The sequence below is a fragment of the Chionomys nivalis genome, chromosome 11 (assembly GCF_950005125.1).
Source record: "Chionomys nivalis chromosome 11, mChiNiv1.1, whole genome shotgun sequence".
NCBI lineage: Eukaryota > Metazoa > Chordata > Mammalia > Rodentia > Cricetidae > Chionomys > Chionomys nivalis.
This window is the reverse complement of record NC_080096.1, coordinates 47,396,879-47,421,636: the sequence shown is the minus strand read 5'-3', so window position 1 is coordinate 47,421,636 and position 24,758 is coordinate 47,396,879. Positions and strand designations below refer to the sequence as shown.

The 24,758-nt window shown below is 42.4% G+C and overlaps 1 protein-coding gene across 1 annotated transcript in view; it reads left to right on the top strand.

Annotated features, from left to right (window-relative positions):
* The first annotated feature begins 465 nt into the window (after positions 1–465).
* Positions 466–24,758, top strand: part of Alg6 (ALG6 alpha-1,3-glucosyltransferase) — a 41,119-nt gene continuing 16,826 nt past the window's right edge. Inside the window, exons 1-8 of the mRNA XM_057784356.1 lie at positions 466–543; positions 5,366–5,577; positions 15,933–16,017; positions 18,566–18,655; positions 19,907–19,995; positions 21,752–21,834; positions 22,626–22,690; positions 24,319–24,504. Of these exons, the coding sequence (XP_057640339.1) occupies positions 5,496–5,577; positions 15,933–16,017; positions 18,566–18,655; positions 19,907–19,995; positions 21,752–21,834; positions 22,626–22,690; positions 24,319–24,504 (680 nt within the window). The 5' untranslated portion in view covers positions 466–543; positions 5,366–5,495. The remainder of the gene's footprint in view (positions 544–5,365; positions 5,578–15,932; positions 16,018–18,565; positions 18,656–19,906; positions 19,996–21,751; positions 21,835–22,625; positions 22,691–24,318; positions 24,505–24,758) is intronic.

The window sequence follows — 24,758 nt, the reverse complement described above, 5'->3', positions numbered from 1 at the left end:
TCACCACGTGTAACAATCTAGTGTTTCTCATAGGCTCGACTCGGAGGCTCTAGAAAAGGTTTCTCACTAGGAGCGACTTCCCAGCCTGACTAGGCAGGGGTGTTTGCTTAGCTGCAAGAAATTAGACTTGCTTGGCCGTTGCTGGAGGGCACTGGCCCAGAAGGAAGACCTGCCGCCTGGGATGAGGACTGGCCAAGTGCTCGCCACTGCGAATCGGGCAGGAGCCGCCCCTCACAGGAATCTATGGGCTAAGCAGCCGCTCGGGCCTTGGCCGTGATCCCGGGAAAGAAGAGCAAGGGGCTTTCCACCTGCCCCTGACCTAACCCCGGCCGCCAAACTTCTCGGGTTCCCGGGCTTGGACCTCGCCTCCCGAAAGGCGGCAGCCCCACCCCGCCCCGCCTAGTCCCGCCCACTTCCCCGCCCTCTCGCCTTACGGGCTCGCTCCCGTGAGGGACGACGGAAGCACGCTTGCTCCGCGGGCGGTGAGTGCGCAGGCGCTTCTGCTGGTTCTCTGCAGGCGCCAATTCCGGAGTCCGGTGGCTGGTAAGAGCCTGGGGTTGCAGCGATATGGAGCCTGCGGGCTTGGGGAGGTGCTGGCAGCCCGCAAGAACGGGCGACGGGGGGTTTGGCACAAGGCCTCGCCCAGCCACGGGACCCTCGGTGTGCTGCCGTCCTGCAGTGGTGACGCGGCCTGGCGGGAGTGACCAGGGCGATCCTGTCCCCACTGAGCCAGGGGTCGGGAGTCCCTCTGGTCCCTCGGCCCGGAAAGGGAGCAGCTTGGGACTCGGCGGCGGCTGACTGCTGTCGTGATGCTCCAGCTGCCTGTTTGTGGCTTTGCTGAGCTGCGCTTGCAGGTGGAACAGCACTCACTGTTTAAGGGGGAAATAGTTTAAGGTGGCACTGGGAAGCAGAGGCAGGCGGAACTCTTGGAGTTCTAGACAAGCCTGATCTACATAAGCGAAATCTAGGCCAGCTAGAGCAACACGATGAGACCCTGTGTCTCATTTAATAACCACATAGTTTCCCTCTGTTTCCCCTCCCCCCTTTGCCAACTCTGCTCTAATTGTGAAAGGACACCGAAGGGACTAAGGAGGATCCTTGCTTTTGTAGCATTTTTGTTCTAAATGACAAGTAGATGCCATTTCTTCCTAAGCTATTTTGTTGATATACCATGCTTACAAAACCTGTGCTGGAAATTGTTGCTCATTGAGTTGTCACCTAGTGAACACTTTTTTTTTTAACTGTTACTCAGTTCAAATAGCAATATTCATAGCATCTCAGAACACATCCCCAGAGACCCATTTCTCAACCCCTCAGGTATTTTTTTTTATTTGTAACAACATATAGTTAAGACTTTTCATGTCAACCAGACACATCTGTTCCTGGCAGCACCAGTCTACTTCAAGAGAAAGATGGGCATTGAAGAGGCTCCTTATGGAGTTGGTTGACCATTTGGCAAGAAACTTTAGAAGAACTTTGGGTGACTGTCCAGGCAGTTCTAGAATTTTGGAAGTTGCTTACAATCTACTTCCTGTTTACTTGGGTAATAGTATATCTTTCTGGAGTCTTTGATTGAGTTGAAGAATTTATAGTTATATAGTTTTCTTTAGTCATGATAAAAGATAAAGTAGATATAAATATTGTGACTATAGTTTTTGCTTGATACCTGTTTTGTAATATTTAACTTTACCATGTTAAAGTTAAAACCTTCCTTTTCATTTAAACAGAAAAGGGGAGATGATGTGGGATTCCCCTCTGTATGCTATGAATACCATTGGTGAATAAAGAAACTACCTTGGCCTGTTGATAGGGCAGAACTTAGGTAGGCAGGGAAAACTAAACTGAATGCTGGGAGAAAGAAAAGGCGGAATCAGTGAGAAGCCATGTAGCCCCACTGGAGACAAGCATTGAAACTTCAGCCGGTAAGCCACAGCCACGTGGCAATACACAGATTACTAGAAATGGGTTAAACTAATATGTAAGAGTTAGCCAATAAGAAGCTAGAGCTAATGGGCCAAGCAGTGATTTAAATAATATGGTTTCTGTATGATTATTTTGGGGCTGAGGAGCCAGGAACCAACAAGTGGCCTTCTTTAAAACAGTTATCTGTTGCTTTCTAGTTAGTCAGCACACACTAGTTATCTGTTGCCTCTGGTCAGTTAGCACACACTGGTTATCTGTTGTCTTCTGGTCAGTCAGCACACACTGGTTATCTGTTGCCTCTGGTCAGTCAGCACACACTGGTTATCTGTTGCCTCTGGTCAGTCAGCACACACTGGTTATCTGTTGTCTTCTGGTCAGTCAGCACACACTGGTTATCTGTTGCCTTCTAGTTAGTCAGCACACACTGGTTATCTGTTGCCTTCTGGTCAGTCAGCACACACTAGTTATCTGTTGCCTTCTAGTTAGTCAGCACACACTTGATTCCCCCCCCACACATATTAACTGCAATGCTTTAAATGTACTTGAATTTATATATTCTTGTTAGTTCTAGAGTTAGATTTACTCCATGGTTGCTAGAGAAACTTTTCGGATTTATGTGTTTCACCTATTACCTAGTTGTGTCCTCCACCACTGGGCTCTTGGCAACCCGAGTCAGCACTATACCTGTTACGCCTTCCATTGTTAAGTTCATGATGCTGACGATTCAGTATTATTAGTAGTAGGCTTGTTTTTATTAAGTTTCCTGAGGAAGTACTTAAATAAAATTATCTGGAGCAGAGGATAATTCATTTAACCTGGTTGTTAATCAGTCTCCTAGTTTGCTTTGTGTTGCCATGGTAACCACCATAACCCTAGCCAACCTTAGGAAAAAAGGTTTATTTCATCTTATAGGTTATAGTTCATCATTGCGGGAAACCAAGGAAGGAGCTTGGGCCAGAAACTATTCTGCTGCTTACTGTCCTGCTTCTTGGCTTGCTCAACTAGCTTTCTTATACAGTCCAAGACCACCTGCCTAGAAATGGCCTGGGCCCTTGTGGTGATTTGAGAGAAAATGGCCCCCAAAGGGAGTGACACTATTAGGAGGTGTGACTTTTAGGGTAGATGTGCCCCTGTTGGAGGAAGTGTGTCACTGTGGAGGTGGGCTTTGAGGTCACATACATCCTCAAGCTTTGCTTAGGATGATACGCAGACCACTTCCTGTTGTCTGCAAGATGTAGGACTCTCAGTTACTTTTCCAACGCTTCTTTGCCTGCACACCACATGTCCCACCATGATGATCATGGACTAAACCTGTGAACCGTAAAAGAGCCACCACAATGAAATGTTTTCCTTTACAGGAGTTGCCGTGGTCATGGTGTCTCTTCACAGCAATAGAAACCCTAACTAAGAGAGCCCTTCTATATTAATTAGCAAATAAAAAAAATATCTCACTGATGTGGCCACAGGCCAGTCTGATCTGAGTAATTCTTCAGTTGAGGTTCCCTCTTCCTGCGTACTTTTAGGTTTATGTCAACTGAAGCCAACTATGACCATCAGTTGTGGAATATTTCTTTACACTGTATGGCACTGTGATTGGGTTGTTAAAAGCTGATTGGCTAATGGCTAGGCAGGATTTTGGAGCAAAGAGGTTGTTGTGAAGAATAAGGGAGGAGTCTGAGGATCAAGAGAAGGAAGATGAACGTGTCATACTGAAAGAAGGTACCACACGTGGCAGAGGGAGATAAGAAATTTGGGTTAATTTTTAATGTAAGAGTTAGCTAGTAATAAGCCTGAGCTATGAACTGAGCATTTAGAATTAATATTGAGTCTCCATGTCAGTTATTTGGGAACTGGCTGGTGGGACAGAAAACTTCACCTACAACCAATTACTTAAATTTCCTACTTGGAATATTATTTAAACTAAATGTAATTAGTTAAATATATATGTATTTAAGGTCCCCAGGAATTAGCATTTAATCAAAAGTTTGAAATGTTGTAGCAGAAATATAACAGTGCAAGTCCTCCTGGAGCCCAGCATGTTGATAGAAGAGACTTTGGTGGGAGACTGAAAAGCACTTGAGTGGACAGTAGTGGTGTCCAGCCTGTGCCAAGTCCAGAGTCAGCATTGGAAAGCGGGTTATCTTTGATTGTGTCTTGTCTCTGAGATGGCAGCTTGAGGAGCAAAGGACTAGAGGAGCAACACAGTGGAGAGGAAGGGGATTTCTGTCATTCAGGCCGTAAGAGTGGAGTTATTGGAGTTATGTAGTCATTCTCCCCAGACTCTGTTAGTTCTGGCATTGCTTTTTATGTTTTAAAAAAATAGTAAATTACATATTTTTTAGTATTTCATTTCTATTTATGTGTGTGGCAATGGCTATGTGAGTATATGCCAAGCGTGCAGTACACACAGAAGCCAGACGAGGGCATCAGATCCTCTGGACTGGAGTTAGGTGCCTGTGAGCTGCCTGCTGTGGGTGCTGGGGATAAACTCAGCTCCTCTCCAAGAGGGGACACTCTGTGCTCCAAGATCAAGCACACTTCACTGCTCAGCCATCTCTCTAGCTCCCTGATATTTTTAAGTAAGAAAATAATTTAAACTTAAAAGGTAGACTGTTCCAATTGTCTCAGTTAACTTATTATTTGTAGTTTTCCGAGTATGTTTAACATGGCCCATAATTTTCAAAGAGGACGGTGTTCATTTGCTTCCTGCTTTCAGCCACCCAGCCTGGCCTGGGACATGGCTCTGATGTGATACTTACTAGTGTGAGAGGCCCTGGGTTCCGTCCCCAGCACCGCAGAGACAGTAAGACAAAACACACTATTCAGCCTGAAGACGGTAGAAAGGGGTGAAAAGGGTCTTCTAGGCGGTTAATTTCTTTTCTTAAGCTTTTTTTGCTTTTGTAGTTTCTCTTCTAAGCTTCGGGTCATTCTTACCATTTGTCTTTAAAAGTTTTATCTCCCTCACGTGGGAAGTTGACGGCGAGAGAGAAGGAAGAGAAACAAGACTATAGAAGTTACACCAGTGGGAGGTTTTTCTAAACTAAATGCAAAGACAAAAGTTCTCCTCTGTACCAGAGATAATTCACCCTTTCCCACCTTTGTGGTCTCAGGATGGGGGTCAGGCTGGCCTTGAACCCATATCTTAGCCTCCCAGCTGCTGGAATTGCAGGTGTGTGCCTCTAGGTGTCCTTGCGGTACATAGACAGTGCCACTATCTACACCTTTCAGGAGTACTCGCTTGTAAAAATAAGTCTTTGTCGATCTTATCTTTAGACATGATTGCGTCACATTTTGCAGGAGATTGCCTTTTGCAGTATATTTCTCAATCCGGGCATAAAATACCTGTAGCTCTCCCAGCCCCCCTCCCCCAAGCTCCCAGGTTTCTGAGCGGCTTCATTGCTAGGGTGCTAAATTAAATTTTGGTTCTGTTTTTTCCCCCTAGGCTACTTCTCTTGTGTTGAAGCTGAGCATCCTTTAGAATCCTGTCAAGCTCCTAACTGCGAGACAAGTGACTGACTTCCTAGGAAGTGTTCCGGCCTGGCTTTTGTTGTCCTCCCTGAATTTGAAGAACTATGGAGAACTGGTCCTGGATGACACTCGTGGTCTTAGTAGGACTCACGGTGCGGTGGACGGTTTCTCTTAACCCTTACTCAGGTAGTGCACTTTTTCTGTTTGAAAGATTGGTAAATATTCCTGCGTGGGTTGCTTCTGCTTGCTTTGATAACTGTTTGTGGTTTTTGACTGAAACAAGGATTTGAGGCTTTATTGTTATGATTAAGAAAATGCATACCCCTGTGGTAGTGATGCACGCCTTTAATCCCAGTGCTCAGGAATCAGAAGCAGATAGATCTCTGTAAGTTTGAGTTCAGCCTGGTCTACAAAGCGAGGGCGGTTACACGGAGAAACCCTGTTTTGAGAAACCAAAAAAAAAAAAAGTAAAGAAAAAAGAAAATCCACGCATCTAATTATAATGAGAAAGTGTAAACATAATTGTAATCTCACTTGGAATATGACAGATTGAGGTGTGATTATGTCTTGAGCTAGTCCTTGAAGATGGTCTCGGAGTCAAAGGTTTCTGTTTGCTGATATTGTTTGTGGCAGAGCAGACACATTACTAGATTGAAAAAGAAAAGGACAGTGGAGAAGAGTAAGATTCAAATGAGGGATGGAGCATGACCCTGCAGACTTGTAGCACAAATTCTAATTGTTTTAATAATAAAAACTCAAGAGGCAGCTATTGGGTGAGAACTGAAAGGTCAGAGAAGCAGAGGGATCAGCCACTAGAGAGACCTTTCACTTCTATTGACTCTTCAGACTGAAGGGGGCGATCCTGTCTGTACAAAATCCTCAGATGCATGCTCAGACTGCATCTCCAGACTGCTTCAGACTGCTGCCTAGACTACATCCTCAGTCTGCAATGAGCCCCTGTCTCCTTCCTTATGTTCCTCTCCCTACCCAGCCGTATCACTCCTGTCTCCACCTCCCTAGCGCTAGGATTAAAAGCATGGAATCCCAAGTGCTGGGATCACCTTCATGTTAGCTCTGTTTCTCTTACAGACTGCATCAGTTTCGTGTAGCCTGGGGTGGCCTTGAACTCACAGAGATCCCTCTGCCTCTTGTCTCCTGAGTACTGGGATTAAAGCTGTGTGCCACCCCTCCCTGGCCTCTAGTGGCTTGTCTGTGCACTCTGATCTTTAGGCAAGCTTTATTTGTTAAACCACAAACAAAATATCTCTACAGAGACTGGGGTGATACCAGATTTAATTCTGCAGGTTTGTATTTAATGCTTTGTCGTATTACGTCTGGTAGGTGCGATAAATATAAAGTGAATATTGGTGTCATAGAGCACAGTTCCAAATAGACAAGCAGTCACTGTAAGATGTGTTGTGTCTGAGGTACACGCCGAGCAGAGAAGTGACCAGTGAAAGTGTACTAGAGCGGATTTCAGAGAAGATGTCTGACTGAGGGTTTGCAGGATTAATCAGAATTTGCTAGACAAACAGGTTGGATACAGTGTTCTAGAGGATAGTGAGTTTCACAGACACATAGAAGAATATAGTTATCAGTATATAGTATTAAAGTGACTAAAAATTGAGATTAAAAATGGCATCGAAAGGAATAAAAATAGGAGAAAAAGTGAAAAATTGTGTCTGTGGAGAAAAAACCAAGATGTAGCTTAGCATTACCATTTTTGGAAATGGCTGCAGTTTTGGCCATACATTTATCTAGGCAAATCTGGTTGTAGAAAAATTTTCTGGTAATAAAAAAGATTGTAGGAAAAAGGTCAGAAGGAAAGAGACAAAAGAGACAATAACACTAGTAGCAATGAGAATATATTTTGAGCATTTACTGATGTTTGGCACTGTTTTCTTTAGTATTTATCATAGCCACTGAAGATGGGGTAATATCTAATGTACAGACACAAATATGACAGTCCTGGAGAGTAAGGATTATGATACTGGACTGTTTGTTCTTAGCCTGCAATGATTTACTAATAAATCTAAGCATAATTTGAAATAAGAAAAAAACGTGGGCTGATGAAATGGGTCATTTGGTCTGGGTTTGGTTCCTGGCATCCACATGGTGTTAGTAATTGGCTGAAACTACTTCCAGAGGTTCCAGCATCCTCTTCTGGCCCCATGGGTACCATGCACATGTGGTGCCCAGATACACATGCAGGCAGTGGGCACCATGCACATGTGGTGCACAGATACACATGCGGGCAGTGGGCACCATGCGCATGTGGTACAAAGATACACATGCAGACAGTGACACCATGCACATGTGTACAGATACACATGCAGGCGGTGGGCACCATGCACATGTGGTGTACAGATACACATGCAGGCGGTGGGCACCATGTCATGTGGTGCTCAGATGTACATGTAGGTAAAACACCCATACACATAAACTGTATTTTCTCTATATAGGAATATAATCAGCACATTTACAGTCATGACTCACCTCTATTGATCATCACATTTGATTATTTAACTCCAAAATATGGCCAAATATGGCCACACAACTGTAATCCCAGCACTCAGGAGGTAGGAGCAGGAATTCAGGGTCAGCTTTAGCCATATAGTGAGTTCATGGTCAGCCTGGTTCTTATGGGAGCTTGTCTTAAAATACGAACAAACCCTCCAAAATATTAGTTTGCTATGTAGCCAAAAAAGAGGTCTTGGTAATTTTTAAGACTTTAATAATAAAGAATGATAAATGGTATCTTCCCTAGAGAAGGTAACAGTTTGGTGGGTAGGGTGTGTGTGCAAATACTTATGACATTAAAATTTAGTACAGTATAAAGTGATTAGATTTAGAACAATAGCACTAGATATTTTCGAATTCAGATGAGAAGGTCTTTGGTATGTAACATTTAAGAATATCCTAAAAGATTTTACTAGGGACAAAATGGGTGAGAAGAACATTCTGGTACAAGAAAACATGAAACAAAGCTTAGACTTTTCTGAAGGATGGAAGAATACAGGGCGTGTGCGTGTGCATGCGCGTGCGTGCGTGCGTGCGTGCGTGTGTGTGTGTGTGTGTGTGTGTATTCAAACAAATGAATCAGGCTGATGGTTAGCTAAGCTAGTTGTGAGGGCAGGAAGGTCCAAAGATCATACTTGTTTTTTAAGAGCTCATTCTAGAAGCATCCTAGAATTTGGAGTAGGGTGAGGAGAGGCAAATAGAATTGTCTATGTGCAGTGGCCACAGTGTGCTCACCGTGTTTATTATAGGTATTGTTTCACAGAGCTGGTTCTATGCCTTAGGTCAATGACCAGGCAAACACACAGAACAAAGGAGGGATGTAGAAGAGTCATGTAAGCCCCTGCCCCCATTGCCTAGCTATAGCAACAAAATGGCAGCCTCTGTAACTTAGTGTGGAGAAGGGCATGTGCTAATATTTTATGTGGGTGCTGGGGATCCACACTTAGGTTCTCATGCCTGTGTGATAAGGACTTTGCCACCCAAACCATCTCCTTAGCCACAAGACTTTATTTTTTCCTCAGTGCTGTGGACAGAACCCAGGGTCTCACATGTTAGGCATGTACAGCGTCACCATCCATCTCCAGCCCCACATGTGAAGAACTGTAACACAGGAAGTTAAGAGGGTTAATTCATGGGAGATGGAGAGATGTCTCAGCAGTTAAGAGCACTTGCTGCTCTTGCAGAGAACCTGGGTTTAGTTCCCATACTGTGCAGCTCACAGCTGCCTGTAACTCTAGTTCCAGGAGATGAGATGCCCTCTTATGTCTCCAGAGACATCTACCTACCTATGCTCAAAGCACAATACAATAAATAAATATTTAATTTATTTTAATTTTTAAAAATAGATATTTTTTCTTTTTGTTTATTTTCTTTTATGAGTGTAATTAGGAAACGTTTGTTAGAGAGAAAAAACCCTTTTCCGTCAACCCTTCTAAGAAAGCTTTCTGTTAGAGCGTGTGTAACAAAAGACAAATTAGCAGATAACCATGTAGATTTGTTCAGTGTAAGCTTGATGTGACATGGGAGCCTTCATGAGGACAGAAACTCTGAAACCTGAGTGTTTTGCACTAGGTCTGATGAAGAGTAGACAGATTCAGTCCCTTTGCCACGTCGACTAGGTGTGTTGGTACAGCACTGGGGAGGTGGGAACAGGAGGACCAGGAGTTCAAGGTCATCCTTCTTTAGCAGAGTTTAAAAATCAACTGGAGCTACGGGAGAAGCCGTCTCAAGCAATAACCAGAAACAAAGTCAGAAGGGATATGAACGGATAGTTTCTTGCTTCTTATGGCCTGGCCTTCCAGTTTTGGGAGCTAAGGATCCTCCAGAGCACTTCTTGCCTGGTGGTCTTGTGACCTGCCCTGGGGAAAGGTCAGAGACACCTGTCTGTGCCTGCTGTTTTTCAGATAACCTCAGCTTGATCTCTGTATTGTGTCACTTTGGGTAGTCCGTCCAAATCCCTGTCACACTCAAGTACAGGTCAGGTTAGTGTGTATTCATTTTACTGAATTATTTTTTCTTTGAAATGTGTATATCATTTAGGCAAATTACTTAAATACAATATTGTAATTTAATTTTTCCTAAAAGTTATTCTCTTTATATTTTTAGTGTTGCTTTTTACAGAACTAAGATGCTGAATGTTGTATGTTGCATTAAACAACCTGTGGGGGATAGACAGGTTCTTATTTTAGCACCAATTTGTCGTTTTTTTCTTTTTTCTTTCCTTCCTTCCTTCCTTCCTTCCTTCCTTCCTTCCTTCCTTCCTTCCTTCCTTTCTTTTTTTGCGATAGGGTTTCTTTTTGTAGCCCCGGCTGTTCTGGAACTTGCTCTGTAGACCAGGCTGGCCTTGAACTCAGAGAAATCCTGTCTCGCACTGCCCAGCCAGTCTGTCATTTCTCACAGAGATTTACAGTGCCCTTACATTCCACCCAGAGTATTATAACACTTGAGGGAGGCGATTCTTTGTTAATTTTCCCCAACCCCCACCATAAGTTGTATTTATATCTAAGGAAAAGTCATTAAAAATCATTTATTGCAAAATATCAGTTATTAAAAAGCATGACAGCATGTGATTTAATTGGTTGATTTCATTTGACGTTTCCATTACTGTTTGTGAAAGGTTACATGCACTCCCTTACCTAAAACAAGAAAGAAATTCATGGAAAAATGTTGGCAGCTCAGTTTCTCTTGGACTGTTTAAAGCTGACTGTAAAGTATGTGTTGTTGACAGCTGCTTATTATTTATATTAAACACAGTTTTGAATAATTTAGCAATTAATAAAATGAATATTTTTAGTGCTATTTAATCCCATTTTCCTGGGAGCCTGGCAACACTGAGGTTCTGTAACTGCACATTGTGTGTTTTCTTCACGTCGTTCTGAATCTCACATGAGTAAGTGTAGAATTAATCACTGTGGAAGGAATCCTTTTGCTCTTCTGAGTGCAGCTCCCACAGGCGCAGTTGGGCTGTCCTTCTGGCTTGCTTTGAGGGCACTTTAGCAGTTTTAGAAACTTAAGTACTAATTTCATAGCCGGTGTCAGCTGAATTTATTGAAGTAGGTCAGACTCTGGATAAAAACTTGTTCCCCAACCCTGAAGAGAGTCGTTATCCATTCTTCTGTTTGCTAGAGAGCATAATCAATTCTTCCCCGCCGACCACACGATTTCTAGAGGAGTTTTAGAAAATCTAGAGAGTTTGATGTCTTCTTCCAGGTATAAGGCATTACCTGGACTCTTTTCTGACTTTATTATCCTAAGGGCATTGAAAAAGGAAAAAAATTAAGTCATCTCACTTCCCAAAGAAGCCATATATCTAGTGGTTTGTATTCATTGGACTAGATTCACACACATGTCCATACTACATGTGAAAAACATAAAAACTCTTGGAGAATTTATTAGTGTTAGTACCCAGGAACACCTTGGCCCTGACCCCCTTGGTTTATGGCACACAATTCCACTGTAAACAAAGGTCCCTTTAAGAGACAAGTTTCATCCACTTCTGATCTCCCCTCCCCCTCCTTCCTCCTCCTCTCCTTCCCTCCCTCCTCCTCCTCCTCTCTCTCTCTCTCTCTCTCTCTCTCTTTTCCCTCTTTATCTGTCTCTCTGTCCTCTCATTCTGTCTTTCCTCCCTTTTAATAAAACTCCATACCCAGGGCCTGGAGAGATGGCTCAGGTTAAGAGCACTGGCTGCTCTTCCAGAGGTCCTGAGTTCAATTCCCAGCAACCACATGGTGGCTCACAACCATTTGTAATAAGATCTGGTGCCCTCTTCTGGACTGCAGGGATACAGGCAGACAGAATACTGTGTACATAAGTAATAAGTAAATCTTAAAAAAAAGGAAAAACTTGCCTTTAACAAACAAACAGACAAACACTCCAGCTCTCTGGCGGCGGCTTAGGCCCGACCTGCCATGGGACTGCAAAGGTTCCTCTCGTGCCATATCTTACAATTAGAAGAAATTATTTTTCTCTTCCTATTGGGTTTAATTGAGTACATTTTACAATCACTACGTGTTTAACATGTTGCTTACTTTGATTTATAGGAAACCTTTTCTTTCCCCTGTTCTAGGGAAAACTAAAATTTGTACTTGGTAATCAATCAGGAAGTAGTGTACCTGCATGACAAACATGATCTGGAAAGTACACATATCATGAGAAGTCAGTAATTTACCATTTATATTTTAATGTATAAGGGGAGACTCATGGGAGTTTGGGATTTGAAATGACTTTTTTTTTTTTTTTTTTTTTTGAGACAAGGCTTGTGTAGCTTAGGCTGGCCTAGCCTGTGCAGCCAAGAATGGCCTTGAACTCTTGGCCTCTACTGAGTACTGGGATTAAAAGCATGGACCCCTGTGCCTAATTTTTTGGGGGGGCGTGGGCAGAGTTTCACTCTGTAGCCCTGGTTGGCCTGAAGTAGACCAGGCAAGTCTCAAACTCACAGACCTGCCTGCCTCTGCCTCCCAAGTGTTGGTATTAAGGCATGTGCTACCATCTCTGCCCCATCCACTCCTAGCTTTTGAAGTGATTCTTATCCTGCACACAGCTCAACATTTTGTTACTGCTTTGGTGTGAGGGATCTAACCTTGCACACGCTAGGCACACTCACTAAGCTACACCCTAGTGTGTGAGTGCGGGTAGCTGTGAGGCAGCTTTGAGTAGCCTCTTCCCCCTGCTGCCTCATCAAGGCAGACTTCGCTTACTGTTGCTGACCCATGGGCTTTGGATAATTCTGTCTCTGCCTCTGGTCTTGCTTCAGAGACACTGGGATTACAGACGTGTGCTGCCACATCCAGCTTTTGTGTGGGTTCCAGGGGTCAAACTCAGGCCGGCAGGATTCAGTGGCAAACACTTCACCTGCGGAGCTATCTCCCTGGTTCCTGAGGTGTTTTTTGAAGGCAGCGTATACGAGTTGATAGAAGATATGCAGAGAATAGAGAGCGAGCAGGGTGAACAGAAGTTTCAAAGTTCCAGAAGGAAAGGTGTTGGGGGCAGAGCCAATACTTGGGCTTTATATTCAGACAGCCTTGGCATAGTTAGTCTGCCATCACAAATGGGTGCTGAGTGCTCATTAAGTGGGAAATGAAGGGCTCACAGGTTTTGAATTAGACACCTTGCTGTGTCGTACCAACCAATTCACTGTTTCTGCTTTATCAAGTACTGGGCATCTGTCAGGTGCTGTTGAGAGACACGAGGTGAGCACATACTGAGGATACGAAGATGAGTAAGCATGGCTCATCTGAGAGACAGGAATTGTGTATGTACAAGTGTGTGTAGTGGACTTCCCACCAGCCGGTTCCCAAATAACCACATTGAGACTTACTAATTATAAATGCTTGGCCCATAGCTTAGGCTTATTTCTAACTAGCTCTTATAACTTAAATTAACCCATATCTTTTAATCTACATTCTTTTACTTGGTTATCTTTACTCAGTGCACATGTTCATCTCCTACTTTATCTACGACTCAACAGACTTCCCTGCCTTTGCTGTCATTCTTTCCAGAATTCTCTTAGTCTGGTTCTCCTACCTTTTCTTATCCTGCCCAGCTATAGGCCAGTCAGCTCTTTATTAACCAGTGAGAGTAATACATAGTTACACTGTACAAAGATTGCTCCACAGCAAATGTGTTTGTGCTGTGGGTTGTTTCTTGTGCCAGTAACTCAGTGGCATCCTGAAGAGCTGTTAGTCTGCTTTTCCCATAATTGCAGATCATCTCCTTAGGGATTGTAGCATTCAGAGAATACTGGTTGAGTGCAGCCAGCAAGTGCAAACAAGGAACGTTGCTAAACCTGGAGAAAATCTGGGTTAGAGTTCAGTGAGCATGGATCTGTCACTATTCACAGTGATACACCTTCTGGCTGGGTTAGAAGTATACATGGAGATTTTGATTTCTACCTTGTTGCTGCCTTAAAAAGTCTGTGACTCTGTTGTACCTTGTTGGGCTTCCTCACAGGTCAGTAGTCAACTGCTAGTTACATAGGGTGTTTGATAGTTGCTATAGAGATCTGTCATCTATGTGGGCATGATAGGATCAGAGTTAAAAATGGGTTTTAGGGGCTGGAGAGAAGGCTCAGTGGTTCAGAACACTGCTGCGCTTCTGAGGACCTGGGTTCAATTCCTGGTACCCACATGACAGTTCATAACTGCAACTCTAGTTCCAGGGAATTCGACACCCTCACTCAGTTGCAGACTTGGGCAGAACACCAATGCACATAAAATAAAAATAAACCATTTTATTTCTTTAAAAAAAGATTCGAAAGAAAACAAGAATGGATTTTAGAGTCAACCTGCTGTGCTTATATGTTCCCTGCTTTTGACTACTTGTGTTAGTATTTCCTCTTTTCCCGGTCTTTGAATAGAATAAATCATAACACTTAGTTCATAGGATTATTGTATCTAGCACTATGACATACATGTTAGTTATTAAAGGTTTATCCCTTATTTACAAAAAGCAGATTACAAACTGTTTTATCTTTAAACATTTATTTGCTTACTTATTGTGTGAGTTGCATGTGCACAGTGCTTGGCGTGTGGAAGTCAGGACAACTTCGTAGTTGGTTCTCTAGCTGCATGTTGGTTCCAGGGATTGGCCTCAGGTTTGGCGCCAAATTCCTCTAGCTGCCTAGACATCTCAGCAGCCTTTGAGCATTCGTACAAGTCATTCGATAGTGCAGGCTGACCTTTGTCAGTACAGAGCCTGTTTTTAATTCTGTTTGACCCTGTGTTTTTTATTTTCAGTTTGTAAGTACAGATGTTTGTTGTTAATTTGTGGTACTTATTTGTGTTGTTATTTTTCCTATTGCGGTGACCAAATGCCTGAGAAGAAACCCTGTGGGAGAAGAGTTTATCCTGCCCTCCAGTTTGAGGCAGGAGCGGGATTGCTGCTCACACTGAATCCCCACTAGGAAGAGGAGAGGACTGGAGGGGACTCTGGCTAGCAGGCCTCAAGGCCCTGCCCCAGTGACCCAATTCCTCAAGTCTCTGCCTCTGAAAGGTTCCACAGCCTTTCAGAACAGCTCTGCCACCTGTGGACCAAGTGCCCAAACATGATGTATATGTGACATTTTATATTCAGACCAGTTTTTCTCATGAAGTAAAAGTAAACATGGTGGCTGGCATGTTGGGTAGAGGTACTTTCATGCGTGCTGAACAACTCAAGTTTCATCTCTGTAGCCCATAAGGTGGCAGGAAAGACTCCCTTGAGAGTTGTTCTCTGACTTCTATATATTTTACACCCCCCACACACACTTACACACACACACAAATGTTCTTGGTTTTTGGGGGGTTTTGTTTATTTATTTGAAACAGTCTTATTATGTATCCCTGACTGGCCTGGAACTCACTGTGTAGACCAGACTGGCCTTGCATTCATAGAGGTCATCCTGCCTCTGCCTTCCCAGTGTTGGGATTTTTTTTTCTTTTTCTTTTTTTTTTTTTGGTTTTTCGAGACAGGGTTTCTCTGTAGCTTTGGAGCCTGTCCTGGAACTCCCTTTGTAGACCAGGCTGGCCTCGAACTCACAGAGATCCGCCTGCCTCTGCCTCCCGAGTGCTGGGATTAAAGGCGTGCGCCACCACCGCCCGGCTCCCAGTGTTGGGATTAAGGGTGTTGTGCACCATCACTGCTAGCAAATAAAAACAGAAGAAACAAAAAGCAACCGTAGCCATAGATGCCTGTGCTGGTAAGGCTGAGTGGTGCTGTGGCGGCCCTGCTTACTGCGTGCTTACTGCATGTCTGCTCTGCCAGGCTCTGCACTGGCTGTTTACCCCTCTCTGGCATTTGCTCCAGCAGTTCTCTGAGTAGACTGTGGCTCTTGACTGAGGGAGAGTGAGGACCTTCCCATCATGTGGTCACTTGTTGACAGCTGTACTGGGCTCAGGCCTCATTTCTGACTTTGGTAGCTCTTGTGTTCTTTCTTTAGCTTGCGTTGCCCTTGTGATATAGGGCATTTTTATAAGGAAATAAAATGAAAAACAACTTTGTAAGCCAAAAGTCCATTTTGACCCTCTTTTTGCTTTCCATTCTAGGTGCTGGAAGACCCCCAATGTTTGGTGATTATGAAGCTCAGAGACACTGGCAAGAAATTACCTTTAATTTGCCAGTAAAAGAGTGGTATGGATAATTTTGGTTTGTTTTACTGTTGATCATAGTTAATATAGATTATATGAAGGCATTTAAAAGAAGAACACTATTTTTTTCATCTTTTCCATATTGAGCTTCATACATGTTGTATTTCATATTGCATGTCATCTTTGAAGTTTCCCAGTCCTGAAAATCTTCCATATGCATGCTCAGTTAGCTAGGACATGCTGTGAATCTAGAACTTCTAATTTTTAGAAATCTTTAAATTTTGTTTATTCTCATCATGTGTGATGACATGGGGGTGCGCTCATGCCACAGTGTGCCCACGGTTGTCGGGACAGGTAAAGTTGGTTTTCTCCTGCCACGTTTACAAAGGTTTCAGGGTTTACACATCTTTCTTCCACTTCCTGATGAAATATATGAGCCTATGGGAGCCATACTTTTTATTTTTTGTTTTGTTTCTTTTTTTTTTCAAGATAGGGTTTCTCTGCGTAGCAGTTCTGGCGGTCCTGAAACTCCCTTTGTAGACCAGGCTGGCCTTGAAGTCACCTGTCTCTGCATCCTGAGTGCTGGGATACCATGAGAGTCATTCCTATTCGAACCACACACTCTGCACGCTAGGCAAGGACTGTAGGCCAAGTTACACAGCTACACAGCCATCTTCTTCCAAGCTTTTTTTTTCTTTTCTTCTTTGACCCCTCTCCTCCCTTTAGATAGTCCCACTGTATAGTCCAGGCTGGCCTTGACTGTAATTCTACTGCCTTGTCCTGAGTAGCTGTGTTTATGGGCAAATGCGTCCATGAGCTGACTCCCTCTGTTAGGAATTACCCTGAGAGTGGAGCACATAGTCCTTACCATTACCTTCTTTCCTGATAGTCTGCGTTTTCACAGCTCACTGTCTCTGCAGCTCCTCTTTCGCTTATCTCTAGTGAATTTCAAGGTTGAAGTAAAGTAGCCTTTTCTTTATAAGGTAGAAACCCAATCAACTTGTTTTGGTCAAAGTGTAGTCTTGAATGTCTTGGTGACTTCCCATCGCTGTGTCCATCCCAGTAGTTTGGTGGTTGGCGGCCAATTAGAGCTACTGCTAAGCACTTAGACTTTGCTGCAGTAACTTGAAGGCTTTACATGTTTAATTCGGTGATTGAACAGCTCCGTGAGGTGGATGCAGCGAATCATCGTGCAGTGTGCCCTCTGGTAGTACGAGTTTGGAAGTAACACAGTTGGCGCCTGTCGTCAGGCAGCCCTTCCTAGAGAACTGAACCCTTGTGTACCATTTTTCCTGGCAGATTCAAGCTGTGCAGAGCACCTGCAGCTCACGCGGAGAAGACACTGCTTTTTGGCTTCTAGTGCAAGCCACACACAGGACTCAGGATGTTCCTGTGGATGTTTCTGCTAGAGCATCCAGCTGCCACCAGCTGTACTATACCACAGTACCCCCCACCCACATCATTTAGCTTTCTAGTATGCTTTCCGCATTTTACTAATAGCTTACTGTAGCTCTATACATGCCTACATTTAAAGGAAAGCAAATCAGGGTATGAATAATAGGGTCCTCGATGGAGATCCCTTTAAATACATTTGTAATGTATTCTTTGAGAATTTCATACTCCCTACTCCAGCTTCTCCCAGAGGCTGCTCTGTCTTAATCTCTCTCTAACTTATGTCTTCCTTTTGTAACCCACTGAATCCAGTTACCATTGCCAGTGAGTTCATTGGGGTAGGGCCATCCACTGAGCGTGGGCACCCTACCAGACGTCTAACCCTCCCTTTCCTAGCAGCCATCAACTGCCAATTGCTCCTCAATCTAGGTGGGCTAGATCCCCCCCTTGATGAGAGTCTTGAGTGCTAACGTTAGTCTTTAAGATAGAGAAGTGAGAGCTTGTGACCCATTTGCAACAACATGTGAGCATTTATTTGTGGGTTATGTAGTTTCATCTGTGTTACCATAAATTGCTCCTGAGACAGAGAGTAGGTGGATGGAAGACGTTGGTTAGCTCAAAAGGACATAACTAAGAAATATATTTGTATAAACTTAATTTCCGTTTTAGAGGTACAGTGTTTTTGTTTTTTTTATAATTCGTTCACATCTGTAACTGGAGGAGCTGGACACTTTTATGGACTCTAGACAGGTTTTCCCCATTGGTTCACAGACTCTTTTCTATTGTAGGCCTGGAGTATATATGCTAGCTGAGTTATTTTCAAAGCCTTCATTAAGCCTGCTTACTCCATGTAGACTTTCTCTTTCTATAAGCCCTATCTTCACGTGTTCTTTGAAATTGGCTTTTCATTTTTTAAATTATGCATTAGAAGTGCTGTTTTCTAATTTGTTACAGTATCAGATACAGATTGTCTTTGTTGCATATATTCTGTTGTATGAGTGTAGTTAATTTACTACATCTGCAAAGAATAGAGTAACGATAAGTCCCAGGCAACTGGGGCATCCCTGTTTGTATTTGATGTCATAGGGTAGTTATTAATGTCTTAGTTAAACCATTAAGCTTAATTTTAATTAAGTGGCACGAGATATTAAATTATGTCTTGAGTATTGATAATGGAATGGTGCCTTTTATTTTTCCAGGTATTTTAACAGTAGCGATAACAATTTACAGTACTGGGGACTGGACTACCCACCGCTTACGGCCTATCACAGTCTCCTGTGTGCATATGTGTGAGTTCCTGTTTTCTAATAGAACTGGGTATTTATGCCCTTAGACACAGTGTGGTCTGGTGTATTTGAGAGAGATTGCTTGAATCTTCGATCATCACAAGTTTAAGAACCACTATCAGAATTTGAACATCTCTGTAATGTTGGTGGTGTACAGGCGAGAAAGAATGCAAAACTTACATTTGTTTGGGAGTAGAGCTGTGCCAGCTGCACGTGGACGTCTGAGCAGTCTAATACAAGAAAACGTTCACTTTTCTGGAGTAGCCAAGTAAATGAAAACTGTAGGTCCAAATGCTGCCCTCCTCCCCCATTTCTCTGTACAATCTTGGCTGCCCTAGAACTTGCTCTATAGACCAGGTTGGCTTCAAATTCAGAGATCTGCCCGCCTCTGCCTCCTGAGTGTTGCCAAATAACCTTCTTAACTATAGGATCGGCATGCCTCCTTTAAAAAATATGAGGTAGTTTATAGACGAGGACTTCTGTTCTCGGGGACCCTGTTCACTTCTGTAGCGCCATTTCTTAGACTACAAGTGTGTCAACAAAAATTTGAGGAATATCTTGATAGTATCTCCTGAGCTCATTTTCCATGATTTATTATTTCAACTTTTAACTCTTTCGTATTTTATAAAGTAAACTTTTATGAGTTGAAAGTAAGTTCCTAAACTTCATGTTGTTTAGTTATACTCTGTAGTGTCCAGGATATTATAATACGATTGAAGGCTAGACTTATCAATAATAATGACTGAATTGTGTGGAAAATTTATGATTACTATGTTTACTATAGCCAGTTGTTATGGTAACTGAAGAGGTTATAAACAAAATATGCTTTTTTCTTTCTTTCTTTTTTTCCTCCAGACAGGGTTTCTCTGTAGCTTTGGAGCCTGTCCTGGAACTCACTGTGTAGAGTAGACCAGGCTGGCCTCGAACTCACAGAGATCTTCCTACCTCTTCCTTTCAAGTGCCACCACTGCCCAGCCAAAGTAGGTTTTTAATAATGAAATGTAATGTGACATCAGATTGTTTTTTACACCAGAGTGGCAAGGGTCAGACATCTTCATATTACATGGTTTTACTGAAAGATGAGCAAGGCAGATGAGATACTGTTTATATCCTCAGTGCATTTTACGTGATCAGATACAAGGAGTGAAGCTTCAGGGCTGACAGCCAACTCTTAGAGTTCTGTGTTTCCGATGTCTTTATTACTAAAACCAAGAGGAATAAAGTGCATGATATTATATATGCTTTGATTTACAGGGCAAGGTTTATAAATCCTGACTGGGTTGCTCTGCACACATCACGCGGATATGAGAGTCAGGCACACAAGCTCTTCATGCGTGCCACAGGTAAAAGAGTGCTTGGTATTGGGTTAAAAATCTGATTTTCAAAAACAATTTGGGTAAATTGATAAAAATGCCGTTTTTTTTTTGTTTGTTTGTTTGTTTTTGAGACGGTGTCTCACTGTGTAGCTCTGGCTGTCTCAGAACTCACAGAGGTCTGCCTATCTCTGCCTCCTGAGCACTGGGATTGAATGCATATGCCACCATGCCCAGCTATTGTTCTAATGACTTTAAAATTGTATAATTGCAATTTTATATGCATGTGTGTATATGCTGTTAGCCTAAAGGTACATGTAAGCTCTCAACCAAGAGTAAAGGAGTAGTCCTGTGTATTTCACCGTTGTTATCTCACCTGATCCTGTGAGCACCCAGGTGACATGAATGTTCTTACCCATATGTCAAGGCGAGGGAACTGCCAAGGCTCAGGTACCCGAGGGGAAACCTCAGATAGGAACTGAAGCTGTACTTGTCTGTGCTGCTGCTTTAGTGCCTAGTCCCAGGTTCCCTCGGCTGTCTTAAGACAGTCCTGACAGTGGTGCTTCATGCATTGTGTTGTTTACATTAAACAGCCTACCCAAACACCCTCCTCGCTGTGTGAGTGGTGCTGGGCTCCTGCTAGTCCAGCCCTGCCGCTGAGCAACCTCCCTGGCCTGTCGTCAGTGTTTATCGAGCATCGCTCTACTCTGATCTAGGTTGAAGTAATAAGTTTTGGTTTCTTTAAAAGCATTATATAACTGAGACTTTAATTTTAACTTGTACCTTTTGTTAGTCAGCCTGAGGACTCAGTGTCTGTTGTCTTCACTGTTCTCCTGTTACAGAATATCACCCAGGAGATAACTTGTGTTTGTCTGCCCTCTTCCATGTCTCTCTCCTCCTCCCGGTGCTTTCCAGTGTTTCCTGACTGTTCATCTTGTAGTTCTCAGCACCCAGACTAATATCTGCATTCCGAAGAGTCACAGCTGTTTAAAGCCCATTCTAGTTTCAGAGAGTGCCAGGCATTAATATTTTTCCTCGTAGTAGGATAACACAAACTTTTTGAAAAGCAATGCTGTCCTATTCGAGAATTCTTTTCTTTGTTCTGAAATGACTGGACAAGGAATTATACGTTGCTGTTTTTCTGTTTTGACCCTGTTCTGTTGCCCCCACCATCCCTTCTTATGTTCACACGGACACACACTCACAGGCAAACGGTGTGTGTGTTTCTAGTTCCTTCCTTACCCAGGTCTCTCAAGCTCTTTTTTGTTTCTGTTTTTTGGTTGGTTGGTTTGTTTTTGTTTTATTTTGAGACAGAGTCTTGCCATGTCTTGTTACCTCATGACTGGTTTGGAAGTCATTATGTAGCCCCAGGCTTCATCCTCACGCTGCATCCTGCTGATTGATAACTTAATGCTCATGAGACACTGTGCTTGGCTCTCTCTGACTCTTTACTTGCACTGACTAGTAAAAGTTTGTGTATTTTTGTATATGGTAGCACTTGAGCAGAACAGAGCATTTTGAGTGTACAGGTGTGAGAGAATAGACTGTCTTCCCATGCTTTGCGTGTGCATTTGACACTCAAGCCAGAGCAGCAAGAGCGGGACTGTGTCATTGTCTTGTTGATTAAATGTATGAAAAGTCAAAGCATCTTGGGATGTCGCCTTTATAAGTGGAGGGAATGAAAAGGCCTAATTGTGTGGGATTTGCCTGTAAGTAGTGTTAATAGCTGCAGGAGGAGGGTGGCTGGTGGAGTGCCTCCCGCACTCGCGTGTTTGCTTGTTTTTAGTTTTAGTTGCTGATCTGCTCATTTACATCCCAGCGGTGCTTTTGTACTGTAACTCCTTAAAAGAGAGCTCACCGAAGAGAAAGGTAAGTTCTAAAGCTGCCTGACATTTCATCTCTGAAACGTTTACGTTATTACTAGCCTACTAAGGATCGACTTTAAGGAAACCCTGTTCTTTGGGAGTAGATAGGATAATGAATATTTTATCTTGTATTGATGAATTTTCATTTAGAAACAACAGTTTCACTTACAGTGCTCTATAGTAATAATAGAATGCACTGAACTCTAGAATAGTGCACTGTTGACCCATGTCATGCTGGGTTTATTGCTAAGCTTGTAAGTCAGAATTTTGAGCTGGCTCCTGACAACTAATGGGTATTTTGGAAAGTTTGCGTGTCTGTTCACAGACATTGTCAAGTATCATTTCTTGAGAATTTTATACTGAATGATTAGGTAGGCAGTCATTTTATTAAAAGTGCCTTTCTGGGTGTGGTCAGGAGGGTGCCTTTAATTGCAGAACTGTGGGAGGCAGAGGCGGGTGCATCTCTGTGACTTTGAGGACAGCCGGGCCTACATAGTGAGTTCTAGGACAGCCAGAGCTGCATAGTGTAAGTCAAAAAAAAAAAAAAAAAAAAAAAAACAAAACAGAAAACAAACATAAAAAATTCTTTTCAGTAATTTTTACTTCTTATTAAAGTAATTAAAGTATTTTCTGTTGCCTTCATGAAAGCTTTTAATAGATGTCTCGTGAAAATGGGATGTTTTGATTAAGGAAGGACAGTGCCTTGGGAAGATGGACATTCTTTCCATGCTAGATGCATAATGCACGTCTCTATTGTAGTAATGACCTCTTTACCCACCATGCTTTTCTTCACAGATCGCTAGTGCATTATGCATATTGCTGTATCCAGGTCTTATTCTTATTGACTATGGACATTTTCAGTATCCTTTATTAAATTAGAAATGAAACCAGTTATTTATTATGATCTAGGCTTACTGCATGTAGCATTGCCATCTTCTGTTTTCATACATGCTAGTATACTCACTTATATGAATTCTTTTCACTTGATATAAAGGGTTGATAAAAGTCAGGTGTAGGGAATTAAAGTATTCAAGTTTTTGAGTTACGTAATTTTTGTGGGGTTATATTTTTTTACATGATTATGTATTCTTTCCTTATTTCTAATTTTATTAACTTGTGTTCTTTTTTTTTTTTTCCTTTTTTTCTTTATCTCTGTGTAGCCCTGGCTATCCTGGAATTTGCTGTAGACCAGACTTGTCTAAACTCATAGAGATGCACCTGCCTTTGCCTCTCTAGTTCTGGTATTAAAGATGTGTGCTACCACATCCAACATCCCCCCCCTTTTAAAATAATTTATTCTTATCTTATGTGCATTGGTGTTTTGCCTATGTGCATGTCTGTGTCTGATCTCCTAGAACTGAACTTACAGACAGTTGTGAGCTGCCATGTGGGTGCTGGGAATTGAACTCAGGTCCTCTGGAAGCAGTCAGTGCTCCTAACTCTTGAATCATTCCTCTAACTCCATTCCCTTATTTTTAAATAACAATAACCCTTACTTGGTGGTTTTCTTCAAAAATTAAATGAATTAGTATTTGTAAAACACATAATAATTTGTTGGAGATGCTGATAATTGTATAGGTATTTATTGCTACTAGTATAATTGCTTTTTTCATTTATTTATTTTGTGTAATATGTATAGGTATGTACATGTGGAGATCAGGGGGCAGTTTACAGGATTTGAGTCTTTTCTTCCACCATGTGGTTTGTAGGGATTGAACTCAGGTCATCAGACCTGGCGGCAGACCCCTTACCTGCTGAGCCATCTCACTGGCCCTAATTACTGTTTTTTATTTACCTGTTGGCTCTAAAATGTGCAGTGGTTCACTTAGGCGCAGATCGATGTTCTCCCACTTGTTTTGGACATTGGATCCATTCATTTTTTTAAAGGCTCATACTCTTTAATTTAGTTGATAACTTTCTTGCTTTTCTCCTTTCTGAGCTTATTAGCCAGCTGTCAGATTTTTATTTCCCTCTTCTGCATGTTTGCTCTTCTCTATTGCGCTTTATAGACGATTACTCTGTCTTTGCCATTAGCACCTCTATTAAATTCCATTTGTTTTGTTAGGCACATTTTGAATTTCTAATTAAAATTTTCTTTCTCTCTCTACTCTTTTTCTTTTGATTCCTTATCTGATTGACAGAAACATAGGGTGACAGCAGTAATTTTGTCATTACTGAACTGCTGCCAGAGTAGTTTCAGTCTGTAGATTTGGCATATTATTTTACTAATATTGTGAAGTAGTTAACAGGAACAAAGCTATGTTGTCAGTATTTATACCCCTGTAACCCTTTACACATTGCTGTTTAGCAGCAGACAATATGTTTGAGTTTGCTTTGTATACTTTTTTATCACTTTGATATTTTCAGTTACATTTAGAAGTAAGCTTTCAGTTTATATGTTATTTTTAAATCATACAAGAAAGATGTTTTATCAAGTGCAAGCTCTGCGTCTCAATTACTGAGCTAATTTTCCTTGACACCGGGACATATATAATTCTGTGAGTCTTGGCTTTGCTTTGTGGGGTGTTCTTGGAGTATCTTGTGACTGGGACCTGCTAGGGTCATTGGCGTTTTGCTTAGCTCTAAACTATAAACAGATGGAGCTCTACCATTCCCTGCCTTTTTTTTGCTTTTTACTTGGCAAGTGTTATAAAAAGGGCCTCAGAGGAAAGGGGTAAGTGACTTTTAAAACACAGAATTAAACATTTTCAGAGAATTTATTTGCATACTTATCTGGAGGAGGATGGATTCTTAGAAATGTGTTGGCTATACATTCGTAAATGGGAAGGAAGCTGTCGTCTTATAACGTATCCTTGCAGTCTTCGTAACTCCAGGACTGTTGTGATCTGCATACGTGTTGGAGGCAGTTTGGGCCAGCTCTCCGGGCACTGCTGCCGAGTGCTGTCACCTTAGCTGCCCACTTTAGCA